Below are 13,835 nucleotides of genomic sequence, written 5' to 3'. Positions count from 1 at the left end.
ATCTACTGCCACAGGAAGGACTCAATGTCATGTGACACAACAAGGAAGCGATCTTCGTTCAACAGTAACTAAACACTTTTTGGAGAAAACATCAGCGAAGCATTAATACATTTAAACCTGTAACAGCATATGATTTATCATGTCTGTAAGCCACAACAAGACTTCGGTCACAGATACAAGTTTTTTGGGTGGAAGGATACCACCAGAAATCGAAATGATGGTTAAACACATGAAGGACTTGGACCATGAAACCTTCAGAAAATTGCTAAAAGGTAACGCAAACTGACCGTGCAGCTCATGAATCTTCATTTGTTATGGATACATTTATATTCAGCATGTGTATTTTGTGGTTGTATGCCAGCAATGCCTCGCCAACCAACGTAAATGCTTTAGCACATTTCAGGCTTTTTACAATTATAATAATACATGTTCTTTAAATTCTCAGCTGTTGTAAATGCCATAGAAGGTCAAGACTGCCAAGAAACAATGAAGGCTATAGCTGAAAGAAGTGTCATACCCGAGGAACGACTGAGTCACATTGTAGCTGGGATGTACAGACTCCTGAATGAGGCGTTACGCATTCCAACCACCTCTCTAAAACAAGAGGTAAGTAATTAGCATAGTGCGGCATGTAAAGGTAGGACATCTACTGGTATGACTTCTACATAACATCATGTTCTGACAATGCAAAATATGCCATGTTTGCCTTTACTGTCTTTCAGGCTTTCAAAGACAATCTCAGGGAATTGAGGTAAACTGTCTCATGGCTCAATATCATGCTTTAACCATTCCTTGTCTCAGAGACATATTCACAAACAGTTGCATAATTTCTTAAAGTAACCTGATTCAAGTACTGCATGCTATTATTAATATTATAGTAAATGTAACCTATTCTCTGACTGCAGGATACCAGAAGAATTCATCACAGATTTAGCAAGTGTGGTTTTTGGCAATCGGTATGTTTTATTTATACCATTTATCAGTTTTGACATTTGACAGCACTCATCATCGTCTTCATGTATGTGGCTGTTGCTTGCTGATGGATATTGTTTTTAAATCTGTGTTTGTGGCTGGTTTATATGGTGACTGTGTCTGCATTTGCCCCCAGACGAGCTGTTCTGGAAGCTGTAGCAAGCCAACGAGGGCCAGGGCTACCTGCTATGGAGGAATTTAGATGGAGAGTGGATGTTGCCATTTCAACCAGGTACATTTTCTTTGGAACTTAAACCAAGCAATGTGTGACATACCGGCTTTGGTATAGCCTCTATAAGCATAGATGTGTGGCAATTTCTGCAGTGTTGTTTGATATAGAGCTCTTTCACAAACATTAGGAAAACACTAGAAAGAGTTCATTAATATTGCATGCATCCTCATTGTGTGTTCTCTCTGCAGCTCTCTAGCCCGTGCCTTGCAACCCTCTGTTCTCATGCAGATGAAACTCTCTGATGGAAAAGCACATCGCTTTGAGGTACTATAACCCTTTAGGACAGACCCATATAACAATATAGTAAAGTCATTTTCAAAATGTCCTTTTGGAGGTTTACATTTATTTCTAAATTGATTTGATTGTCATGTGTGTCCAGGATTCAATCCCTGTTATGTGCACTTGTGTTATAGCACTGATACTTGTCCTCATTAGGTCACCGACTGTAGTGATTATTTAATTAGATCACAGGCTCAGTATCACAAACCCATTACCTATATCCCTATTCCTTTCTGTGTGGATGTAGAAATATAACTGCTGTACTGCTCTAAAATTGCACTAATGCCCCACTATTGTAGGTTAACATTTTGTTTTTTTTGTGTCATATTTAGATTCCGACAAAAAATTTTTTTGAAATTATGTCACAGGGTGTATTGTTTCAATTACTTTTTCATTGTTTGTTTGTATAACTTGCATGCCAAGTTATAAGCAACATTCCAATAGTTTAATATATTGGCATTATCCAAGGTAAGGAAAACAACAATCTGGAAAAAAATAGTACCACCAGCTGAAAAGGAGGCTCTTGTTTGGTTGTTTTCCTAATGTATTTTCTATTCCTCCAGGTTCCAGTTTCCAAGTTTCAGGAGCTACGGTACAATGTGGCACTCATCCTGAAAGAGATGAATGACCTGGAGAAGAGGAGTGTGTTAAAGATTCAAGACTGACTGCTCGGTTGTCTCCCTATAGATGCGATATCTGCCGGTGATCGTCGCTCCAGGCTGGCCAGACGCAGGCCCTTCACTCTTGGTAGAAGGACCATAGTTTGGTAGTTGGTAGGACTGAAAACAGATGGGAAAGCACTGGTTCAAGGCAGAAATTTGTTTTTGTTATTGGACCAACTATGATACTTATTTGCAACACATCTCACTATGTAATCATTTGTTCGATGCTTATTGATTGTACTTTGTAAGTTGAATGTGTGGTCAAAATATTATCCAATTCCAGGATTTGAATATTTCTAACATTTTGGAGATACTACAAATGTCATTGCTGTAGTTTTTTTTTTTTTTTTTACTTTATTATGTTTCTGAATTAAATCTTTGATTGACAAATTGCAGAATATTTGACCTCTTAAGTATCAGTGAGGTCAAATTGAGCAATGGGTCAAGCCCTGTTGCTAGGGCGAAGTCTAGACAAGCTGGCTGCGTTGATGGCCCACTTTCAGAGTCACTGAAGTTTCCGGGCATGGTTGGCCTAAACCTGATATAGACCAGGCTGTCTGTAAATGGGTTTGAGTTAATGCAAAACTAGACGACCTATATATCCTTACCAGTTGTGTGTGTGTGTGTGTGTCGGGGGGAGGGGGGGGGGGTATACTGCAGTTATAGACAGTTATCTCATGTCTAATACCGTTTAATAATCGTTTTATGAAAGTGTAAGCCTGATTAAATGTGATCTGTCAATTTAACATTGAGTCATTATTGTTAAGCTACACCTTAGGCAACCGTATCTGACAACTGCCTGTAACTGCGTAGGTCCTCTGTATAGCTAAATGCTACAATCGTAAACTAGAAACGAGCGCTAAATCTATGCAAATTTGTAAATCTCACCTCAGGACGTTGACAGAATTAGATCAGTTGTCCCGACGCTTTCGGTGTTACAACTGAATTGTTTTGTAACAGTTTAAGATACTTGTCCAATGGGAACAGCTGGCAGTGATCACATGACAACGTTTACGTAAGGCTTTTTTTTTTCATTGAGAATATCATTAATGGTGTACGATGCTGTCGCCGCAAAGTAGTGAGCTGAACAGAGGGCGAGGAGCTAAGAAAATGAGTGGAATACGGTTTGACCATTTGCTTCCAAGTAGGCAACAGTGAATCTATTGCCGTTACATCCCCACCTAACATGGGTACGGAGTGCGCAAATGGAATGCTGCAGCTTGCGGCTGAAGCGTTTCAATCTAAAAACTTCGAGCTGGCGGCTGACATCTACGAATGCCAACTGCTGCACATCAACGACCCTGCTTCTCAGCTGGAACTGTTGGTGAAGAGAGCAGATGCTCTGGCGTACGGTGGTAAGGTACCCGAAGCCTTCGAAATGTACAAGAAAGCCTCAGAAATCGAAAGACTACGACCTGTCCACCTGGAAAATCTGATAGAATATCTCGTTTACAGTATTAAAGGAAAGGAGGACGCAGATGATCACCATCGGCTACAAGGCGACATTAAAGAAGGCGATGCTTACGATGCTTTCTCATGCAGGATATGTTATGGATTTCTATATGAGCCGGTTACATTGCCTTGCGGACATTGCTTTTGTAAAAAGTGCCTGGATAGAGAAAAGACTCCCGTCTGTTGCAAAGAGTGCAATGACAGTTCCATAATTGCCGATGTTAACAGTTACAGAGTTAATGTTATTCTCAGTAACTTGCTTTCAAAGTGGTTTCCTATTCAATTACATGCTGTTCAGTTGAGACGTGAGGGGAATGGATTGTACGCAGAAAAACGAATGGGAGCTGCTTTGGAAAAATACAACGAAGCAATACAAATAGGTAAGATTAATATATATGTTACTATTATGAACCTTTAGGCTGCCTACAATTTAAACTCCCAGACAACCACATTTATCCATTTTTGTTAAAAAAAATAACCAATACTTTCTATTTTATAGACCAAATGTCCAGGTTAATTAGCAGCATTTTTAACTGATTGCAGCAATTAGTACATTGTAATATTGATCCGCAAACGTAATGTCGGTTATTATTGTACTCCGTATCCTCTGGACTGGGACAGCGTCATACCAGAAGTGGTCAGCGCGTGGTAGTTGAATAAGATGTTATGTAGGCTAGAAGACTAAATATTACGTAAAGGCGTGCGTCGGTGCTTTTCCTCATTGTGTAACAACAATAAAACTGCGAATGTAGGTCAAGGGTATACCTCAGTTCACTGCCAGTTGCAGCACTGTTGGTTTCACTGACTGGTGGTGACCTAGTGTACACAGATTACATTAGACAATTCATTATCTTTCACACGCATGCATCATTATATAAAGAGCAGTTATTTGCTTAGATGTGCAAAGGTATACCAATCTTGAATATTACTGAAAATCACTTGGATTTAAGAAAACTGAATATGCATTATTGTTCTGTCAAGTCCATGTGTCAAATAGTTCTCTCTCACTCTTTGTAATGTCCAGCACCAAGGGATCATGTGTTATTCAGCAATCGATCACAGATCAATTACAGTCTGAAGAACTATGAGGATGCCCTACGTGATGCAGAGCTGGCCTGCAAACTCATGCCTCTGTGGTCAAAGGTGAGGATTTAATATTATAAATGTAGAGCTAGCACTACAAGATGGGCAGGGTTGGGTGTTGCCCACTGAAAGATTAAATTGCCCTTCCACCTAATGTCTTCTGAGTAATATATTAGCTGCCAAGCAAATGTTTAATTACCCACCCAAAACCTTTACCCCTGTATCTTATTTACTTTTATTGTTTTATATGTGTTTGTGTTATTCTTTGTGTTGCAGCTCAGTGTAAGAGGATAGACATCACTAACCACATTTTACCTTCCCATAGGGACACATAAAGAGAGCTCAAGCTCTTGTCACTCTTGGGAAAACAGAAGAAGCTTTAAGAGAATACCTAGTCTGTATTTCCTTAGAGTCTGACTGCAAAGTAGCCAGAACAGAGGCTCAGAAGGTTAGTAATATTATTCAAATGTTCATATCAATGTTCTAGTAAAATGCATTACTGTCAGACACTACCAAATCATTCAAATTTGAATTAAAGGCACAAAAGCCACGTTGATGCTGGCGGTGACGATAATCCCTTCCCTTTTTCTTTGTCTATTTTGTGTAGATCCTGGCGGATCTCTTGGGCCCTGAGACTGACCATGTCCACACCAGGATCCTCGACTGTTCCAGTCTGATATCTTCCAGATCTAGAATTAAAGGCTCCATCCTACGCCCCCCCACCTCTGGCAGGCTTGTAGACCCTGCCCAGCCCTACAAGGTGAGAGGCTCTTTTGACCATGTCTGGAAGAGTTGCTGCTATTTCACCATGCATGTTTGGCTAACTAGTATGTTCATTGTCCCATCCTTTATCCCTCGAACAATTATACAATGGAGAATAGTGTGTTAGTGTGTAGCATGTTAATGTATTCATATAATGTTATTAGCCCCTCTAGTAAAAATACTATGAGCAATGAAGTCAGAACATGGTGACTGACATACATACCACTCCTTCCCAGAAGTGCAAGGTGGTCAACACCAGCAGAACAGCCTCTGAGGACAAGCTGGCCCCCCCTTGTCCCCAGTCAGACCCCAGGCAAGCAGCCTGCCCGAGGGGCAAGACCGAGTGCTGCAAGGTCAAAGGTGAAGAGGAGGAGGTTGACGGAGCTCTTCACGCCACCGTCATTGACAGGAGTCTTTTTCTCAAGCGCAAACGTAGCACAGATGAGGATGTTAGCGAAGACGCCAGCAAGCGGCCACATTCCGGTGAGCCTTGAGACTTTGTTTTTGTCACCCTCCCTCTGAGTCTGAATCTGAATTCATATCATTGCATTACAGTTGCCTCGAGACAGGCATGGGACAAATGCTGTATAGATATAGCTAGCATCGTCTCCTTCTATGACAAAGGGTGGCATTTATGCACATGTGTAACTTAATGCAAAATACTGTACTGTTCCCACAATTCATGGCCAACACATACTAGAACCTTTATCCAAGGTGATATCATAGTGAGGTAGTAGTGGTTAGGGTGTGCTAAACCTTGCCATGATTTTGTCGTCTCCAGAGGTCGTCCAGAGCGAAAGAAATACTTCCTGGAGTGAGGTGGTGGGAGACCTCATTGACCCCACAGACCTGGAGTGTTCCCTCTGCATGAGGTAAAGACTCAAATAGCAAGTTACTCCATCACAACATAGCCTTCAACCATAATACAAAGAACATTAAACGTTACCTAAACGTACTGTACATTGGAGTGGTAAAGCTGGTACTATTGTTTGGCAAGACATTGTGCCCTTTTCTCCCTGGTATCCCCTAGGCTGTTCTATGAGCCTGTCACCACTCCCTGTGGACACACCTTCTGTCTCAAGTGTCTGGAACGGTGTCTGGACCACAACCCTAAGTGTCCCCTCTGCAAGGAGGAGCTTTCTGAGGTAAGCAGGAGTCAGATGGCTGAGCGGTGAGGGAGTTGGGCGCGTAATCAGAAGGTTGCCGGATTGATTCCCGGCCGTGCCAAATGACACTGTGTCCTTGGGCAAGGCACTTCACCCCACTTGCCGCGGGGGGAATGTCCCTGTACTTACTGTAAGTCGCTCTGGATAAGAGCGTCTGCTAAATGACTAAATGTAAATGTAAGCACACGGTGTTAACCAGATCACTGCATGTACATACGTCCCTATATATAATCCATGAACAGAAAACAAACTACTTTCACAACCATTTTACTACACGCTGCATCACCTATCAAACTGTGATGAACCGCCTTTGTTGGAAACGCAATGGAAGGGGGATTTCAATTAACTATGAAGAATGTCAATTGTTTTGTAAAAAAAAAAAGAAAAAAAGACTCTGGCGTTATGTAAATGTTGTTCAGCAACACAGGAGTGTTAATACGTGTATCCCTCCTTCTCTGCCCATCCAACCAGTACCTGGCTCAGAGGCAGTACTGTAAGACCATCCTTATGGAGAACCTTATCTACAAGTACCTGCCGACAGAGCTACTGGAGAGGCAGAACGTCAACCAGGAAGAAATGGCTGAATTATCCAAGTAAGAACCTCAGTCCCAGTTGGACTAGTTGACAGGGGCAGCTGTCACACTGAGGCAGCAGTTCCATGTTACAGTACATTAGTACTTTTTCCCCCCCAACCATGTCTTTTCTTTTCGTGGTTTCAGTCTCAACAAGAACGTGCCTATCTTTGTCTGCACCATGGCCTTTCCCACTGTGCCCTGTCCGCTGCACATCTTCGAGCCTTGCTACCGCCTGATGATCCGCAGATGCATGGAGACTGGCACCAAGCAGTTTGGGATGTGTCTGGGGGACTCCCTCAAAGGGTGGGTGCCGCACTGAGGACCTCACCGCTTAGATACTCAGGAAGTCTCAGGATTGGAATGATTCCCAACATTTGTATTTGTGTAATCTGAAACTGATTGACTGATTGATTGAAGCATGGATAGACAATGGCAAACAAAGTCAAACCAAAGAACTTCCTCAATAGGAGTATCAATATGCAAATCGTACACTGGCAAAATATCCTAGAAATCATTTGTGTAATTCAGTAAGTGGTACGGGCTTAGCATGTGGGTTAGACTCGTCTTGTTTGCCTTATTCGTACACATGCAAATGAATTGACATACTCACCGTTTCTCCTTCACTTCCAGGTTTGCGGACTATGGCTGCCTGCTAGAGATCCGCAACGTGGAGTTCTTTGCCGACGGCCGCTCGGTGGCAGACACCATCGGCCGGAGGAGGTTCAAGGTCATCCAGCACAGCCAGAGGGACGGCTACAACACAGCCGACATCGAGTACCTGGAGGACGTCAAGGTATGAGAGCACCGCCACACACATGAATACAATGTTATTTGGCTCAAAAAGTCCTTTTTCATCGTTAAAAGCGTTCAACGGATTTGTTTAGCATGGTAAAACGTTTGAATGTAAGCATTGTTACTCCTTTCTCAGTTGATGATCAGGGAGTCTTCTATAATGTAAGCCGTGATGTCTGGTTGCGTTAGGTGGAGGGGCTGGCGGAGCAGGAGCTGCAGAGTCTTCATGATGCGGTGTACGACCAGGCCCTGGTCTGGGTCAACTCCCTGAAGCCTGAGCAGAAGGAGCGCATCGTGGGACACTTCGGACCCATGCCAGAGAAAGACTCCCAGCCTCAGGTACGGTACAAATAGATCCCTGGACTAAAATCTCTGGGGAACACACACCTGCGCGCACACACGCACACAAGCCGAGAGCGGAAGTACTGACCGTAACTCCGTTGGTGTCTTTGCAGGCCAGTCCCAACGGTCCGTCCTGGTGCTGGTGGCTGCTAGCAGTTCTGCCCCTGGAGGGTCGCGCCCAGCTGCCATTCCTCGCACTCACCTCCCTCAAGGACCGCCTCAGCGGCATCCGCAGGGTGCTGCTCTTCATGGCCCGCAATCGCCAGCGGTGACTCTAATCAGCCTCGCTCACTCCGCATCCTCCACGCCCCCTAGCCTCAGAGACTGTCTCAGTGTCACACTGAACTGTCCTGAGGACAGCCCCCCTCCCTTATATACCCCTCATGTAGCTCCCCCCCCCCCCAACCCCAGAGATACTTCCTGCAAGGACTTCCTCGTCTAAGTCTTGTCTGACTGTACGTTTTGCAAAACAAACAAAAAGAGACCAAATTGCTGAGTTATCAAGCCTTTATGTAAATACTAGACTTGGGCAAGAAAGTGACAATGATTCTTCACTATCTGTGCGTTGAAGATTGGGTGTCTTCCTACCAAGTTTGCTTTCTTCCTCCCTCTCTTCTCTCCTTCTTCCAAGAACTAGAAGCTAAAATGGACCGTGATCTTTGAATCTGAGTGCTTTAAGACTGATATGGATTTTGTGTTATTGATTTGATTTGTTTTATATTTTTATCCTCCCTGTTATTTATAAACGTGTGTGTGCATGCAATATTGTTTACATGAGCAGGATGCCGAAAGCCGAACTAATAGATAACTTGTTTCCAAAGGGTTTAACCTATTAAATCAACACCTACCAACATACATATAAAAAAAACTAAGACAAAAGGACTATTCTGTCCAGAAAAACCAACTACCAAGTGTATCTGAGTTCCATTGAGGCCTAGACTTGTCAGTTTTTCCTCCAGAGGATTATCATATGTTTCTCTGACCCACAGTGAAGGTATAAAAGACTTGGGTCATTTACCATTCGTAAATATTAGAAAGAAAAAATACTTCACACAGCACAATAGAACAGCACCAAACAGTGCAAACCTAGAGTTCAAACGAACACGCTTCAAAAGTATTTATTCTGTGTATTTGACTTTCGTTTGTTGGTGGCTATACTAGATACAAGTAAGGATCAAGTATTTATTGGTATTTATATGTTCAACTTGCACTTCTAGTTTAAGTAAGGGAAAGTATGTCATTGACTGGGATATGGTCTGTAGTGCTTCCCGAACTACAAACGATTTCCCGGCATGCTTCTGGGTAAGAGGTTAGTGAACCTTGCCTTCAGAAAAGTACGACGTTTTTCAACGTTGGATGATACATATTCCTTTGTTCGCCAGACTTTTTCATCATTTTCTACTATCATTTCCATGTCATGATGTTCTCCTTTTTCTACAGAACCTATTGGTCAAGGATGGTTTTGTTAAAGAAATGTGTGTATAAATGCAAGATGTTTTGTTTTCCAAGGGCCAATACCATGTAACTGTATAGAGGACTGTACAGGCATATATCCTCTGTGGCATAAATATGCTCTCTGAACTTAATGGACTCTTCAAAGGCCACAACAACTTAAATAAGTAATAAGTAACAGTAATGGCAATAACTGCTCTTATTTTGGCAAACCAGAGATTGGCTGAGAAAGGGGGTAAAACTAGTTGAATGTCACTTTGCAATCACAGTTGTTGGGAAGTATCAGCTTTCAGTACTGCAGTTGGAATATCAGTCTGACCACCCTGACAGTTTCCTGTTAATGTTTATGGTGTTTGGTATTGAATAGCTGGAATTCAACTTAATGCCCCAAGAAATTCTCAAATTAGCTCTCTGTATTGGAAATTGTGTTCCAATGACCCAAATGTTCCTCAAGATCCCTGTTCAACTTTAGATACGTAAAAATAATCTTTCTTGGCTGAGCAACAAGCCTGTAACACCACAGACTGATAAGATTGTGTTCTTTGTTATTTATTTATTTCAAATAATTTGAACCTGATGTCTGTGTTTTTCAAACTGTTATCCAGTTGATCATAAGCTGTAGCAGAAGAACACAGATATCCTTTTGAACATGTTTAGTGCCTTAAGTTGGATTGCTTCCATGTTGTCACATGACCATCCCATGCTGTTCAAACTGAGGTAGCTGCAGAAAGGTAGCAAAGCAAATTCAATTACATTTCTAAAGAGATTTGGCCCAAATGCAGAAATTAGGAACTAGTTCCCAGTTTCTTGAAAATGTAAAAATAATGATCCTTGCACTTGTTTCAAAATATTGGTACTAGATATCGTCTTACAAAGTCTTATTGTTTCAATTGAGTGTGTCAAAAATTGGCCGATTTTTGACATCATTGAGATTCCAGGGTCAAGAATTTGAAAATTGATACTGTGAATTCTTTTGGCATACATAATGTCAAGGATACAGTCTAAAACACAGTTTCTTATCCAATAAGCCACATCCTATGTGTATGACTAGTCGCATGTAACCTAAACCAAACTGTTCTTCAGCTATGCAAAGCTCCATTCAGTTATTCCATAGAAATTGGCAAACCCTGTATCGACCCAGAAATTCAAAAATGTCTTGACCTTGTTTTAAATTTTTGCACTCGGCCTTTGACTAACAAGCTCAGTCAAATCTACCTCTGGAAAAACCCTTGTAGCTCTTCCGCACAACGCTCTCATTGATTATTATCAATGTGTTGTTATTGGTTTCGATGACCATGAGGCTTATTCAGTGGTTGTATAACAAATGGCCTCTAACTGTATGCGTGTTTACAAAAATGAATGTACGTTGTTCGACATCTTCTGATGTTAGACATGTCTGTTTTTTTATATAGTAATTAGTATGCAATGTTTATGTACAGTTAAACAAGAACACTTCTGAATAAAAAAGATGAAGCTCTGTATCCCCGTGATGCAGAGGACACAAACACAGTTCCTGCATCTTTTTCTTTCATGTCCCACTTAGGTGTTTAGAACAGCAGACTCTGAGGTAAGGCAGAGCTCTGTGGAAGACTTTAGAAAGTTCCAGAATCTGGAAGGGAGGGAGATGAGTGGTGGGACATCGAACCTATTTAGTGCAGGTCTCAGGGAGCAAGCAGGCGTTATGCAACGCTTTGGAGAAATGTAGGTCGGAGAAGAAGCTAAGCCACTCCCCTTTTCCACCCTCCCCTGCCTCCTGTAACCCACTGACCCACTTTCTGCTGGCCTGCCCCTCTTTCTGCTCCTGGAGGACTCTGGGAGGTGAGTTGGTGAATGGAGGCGGGCGGGCGGGGGGGGGGTCTGTGATCTGGATACCTATGGTCTGGTCTGTGACAGAGAGGAGAGGGCGGGAGGGGAGATATGTTTAATAACGCTTATATAAGGGGGGCAGCGGGGACAGGGGGTTGCATAAACTTAGAAATGGGTTATCTGCATCTGCAGTCTATCATGTTATATGGGGTTCTCTGCATGGGCTGTGTCACTGACACCCTCTTTCTCTCTCGCACACAGAAAGAGTGCTATTCAGCACGGTGTCTAGGAATGGTGCCAGTTCTAGTGAAAAGAAGACTGCTTTATTTAGGCTCATTCCTATGGTATATGATATCTTTATTTGAAAGGCCGTTTTTTCTATTTCAAGGTTAATCAACACACACACACAAAACAAACTTTGTGAGTCACAAACTGAGGTCTGAGCCCAGTTCCATTTGTCCCTACCAAACAGCAGCACAGTTCCAGTGGATATATTTTGCACAGTACAGTACAAGGCAATCTTTCTCTGCATCTGCCACCAATCAGATCCCTCCCCAGCGTGCCCTGGCCAGAGAGCCCTGGTCACATAACACCCACCCTCCCCCTCTGCCAAGAAGCAGCATTATGTAACGTCTAAGGAGAAGGTCAGTAGATGCAGGCGTCGCCATGGGAACTTGGCTGCTACAACCTTCCCCCGATTTTTTTTAAACATGTAACGCGGCAGGCTTAACTAGGACAGAGCATTGCATTCTGGGAGAGCAGTTACCTAACTCACCCAGAAAAAAAGGCATCTGGTAGGTTAAGTGGCCTGTTTGTCTGTTGTTTGTCTCCGTGGTGATGTTATGTGTTTGGTAGGTGAAAGATGCCAGATGCTAAGAGTGAGGACTGGCAGGGAACTGGGATCAGCTTTCCCACCCCAGATTTGAAACGAGTCAGACACGTAGCAGATCTGAGAACAGCAACCACTGTTGGAATAGCTGACAGGGAGGCTGTCTTAAAAGGCTGTTTGTGTGGTTTGTGATGACAGTTGAGAGAGAGAGAGAGAGAGAGAGAGAGAGAGAGAGAGAGAGAGAGAGAGAGAGAGAGAGAGAGAGAGAGAGAGAGAGAGAGAGAGAGAGAGAGAGAGAGAGAGAGAGAGAGAGAGAGAGAGAGAGAGAGAGAGAGAGAGAGAGAGAGAGAGAGAGAGAGAGAGAGAGAGAGAGAGAGAGAGAAATGGAGACAGATATGCTGTGTAGGGAGTACCATGTAAGGGATTCTTCACACACTCCTTGAGAGCCAAACAAAACAGTACATAAGACGACCCTGACACAAATACCTTCAAGCGTCTCTGTGAGCCATCAGGAGGTACATGCTGAACTGACAAGTTAGAGTGTGAAACAGCATGGCCCAGGGGAGTGGGGAACATGCTTGATCTGAACAGTGTATGGTACTATGAGGCAGTTCACTGAAGATATGTATAGGATATGTGTAGAGTAGGAATGTGTGTGCACAAAACAAAACTGCAATGACAATGATAGGGTAGGAGAGACGCAACTGGTATCTGGTCGAGGAGTTCGGCTGGAGTTGTTTTTGTGGTGCAGTAGCAGGGTCTGTTTTGTGGGATTGCCTTTGGTGCTTTGGGTTGAGAGCAGGACAGGGGAAACGTCCCTTAGTACTCCTCCAAAACCTCCCCTAGTGCTTTGATAGATACGGAAACGCTTGCGTACAGAAATACATCTATATTTTGGATTATTATTATTATTGTGTGAGGTGCTTTCACTGTAGAAGTACTTTCAGTATACAATATACTCAATATATTGAGTAGATGACACAAAATGTAGAAGACAAAATCTTTGAAACCATTATCCATTTGTGCACAAACACCTCCCGACTGTGAAATCAACAACCGCACACAAAGTGTTCCCAACTGTAATGAAGTGACCCCTGCGCACCACAGTAAGTGGCAACACCTCAATCCAACAGGATCGTTGTGTGACCTACAGACAGACAGGCCGGCCTTGTGTCTCAGTCAGCTTTGGAAGACGACAGCCTGGCCGGGCCACCATCGCTTGCCAACGCATCGTTTTAATGGGCTTAAACAGCCGAGGACAGCCCGGTTGTGCAACCAGGAGACGCACGAGCTGAGCTGTTCAACGAGGCCACCTCCTGTCACGGAGGCAAAGCCTGGATGGCCACAGACCACACACCAGCCAGAAGCCCTGCTAAATCCGTGTCATTTACAGTCATGGACACTCACAGTTTGGTGTTAGTGTGACATTGG

General features: G+C 43.1%; 2 protein-coding genes across 3 annotated transcripts; both read left to right on the top strand.

The window, feature by feature from the left end:
• Positions 1-2,779, top strand: commd5 (COMM domain containing 5). Of its 2 annotated transcripts, XM_084668321.1 has the most exons (8): positions 1-272; positions 446-606; positions 723-751; positions 906-956; positions 1,109-1,204; positions 1,393-1,468; positions 2,047-2,075; positions 2,171-2,779. In XM_084668321.1, the coding sequence occupies exons 1-8, from the start codon at positions 140-142 to the stop codon at positions 2,187-2,189; spliced, it is 594 nt and encodes a 197-aa protein (XP_084524447.1). In that variant the 5' UTR covers positions 1-139; the 3' UTR covers positions 2,190-2,779. The 2 variants fall into 2 exon arrangements, with proteins under 2 accessions (XP_084524447.1, XP_084524364.1); XM_084668238.1 differs by having other exon boundaries at positions 2,047-2,185.
• A 411-nt stretch (positions 2,780-3,190) lies between these two features.
• On the top strand, positions 3,191-11,274 carry LOC146302195 (LON peptidase N-terminal domain and RING finger protein 3-like). Its single transcript, XM_084667923.1, has 12 exons — positions 3,191-3,977; positions 4,622-4,740; positions 5,006-5,128; positions 5,288-5,440; positions 5,679-5,925; positions 6,224-6,314; positions 6,473-6,587; positions 7,080-7,201; positions 7,328-7,486; positions 7,814-7,976; positions 8,165-8,314; positions 8,431-11,274. The coding sequence occupies exons 1-12, from the start codon at positions 3,332-3,334 to the stop codon at positions 8,587-8,589; spliced, it is 2,247 nt and encodes a 748-aa protein (XP_084524049.1). The 5' UTR covers positions 3,191-3,331; the 3' UTR covers positions 8,590-11,274.
• Positions 11,275-13,835: the final 2,561 nt, after the last annotated feature.

This window comes from Hypomesus nipponensis, chromosome 1, assembly GCF_054491055.1.
Source record: "Hypomesus nipponensis isolate SF chromosome 1, ASM5449105v1, whole genome shotgun sequence".
Taxonomy (NCBI): Eukaryota; Metazoa; Chordata; class Actinopteri; order Osmeriformes; family Osmeridae; genus Hypomesus; species Hypomesus nipponensis.
The sequence above is the reverse complement of the archived record's forward strand: the minus strand, read 5'-3'. Positions and strand labels throughout refer to the sequence as shown.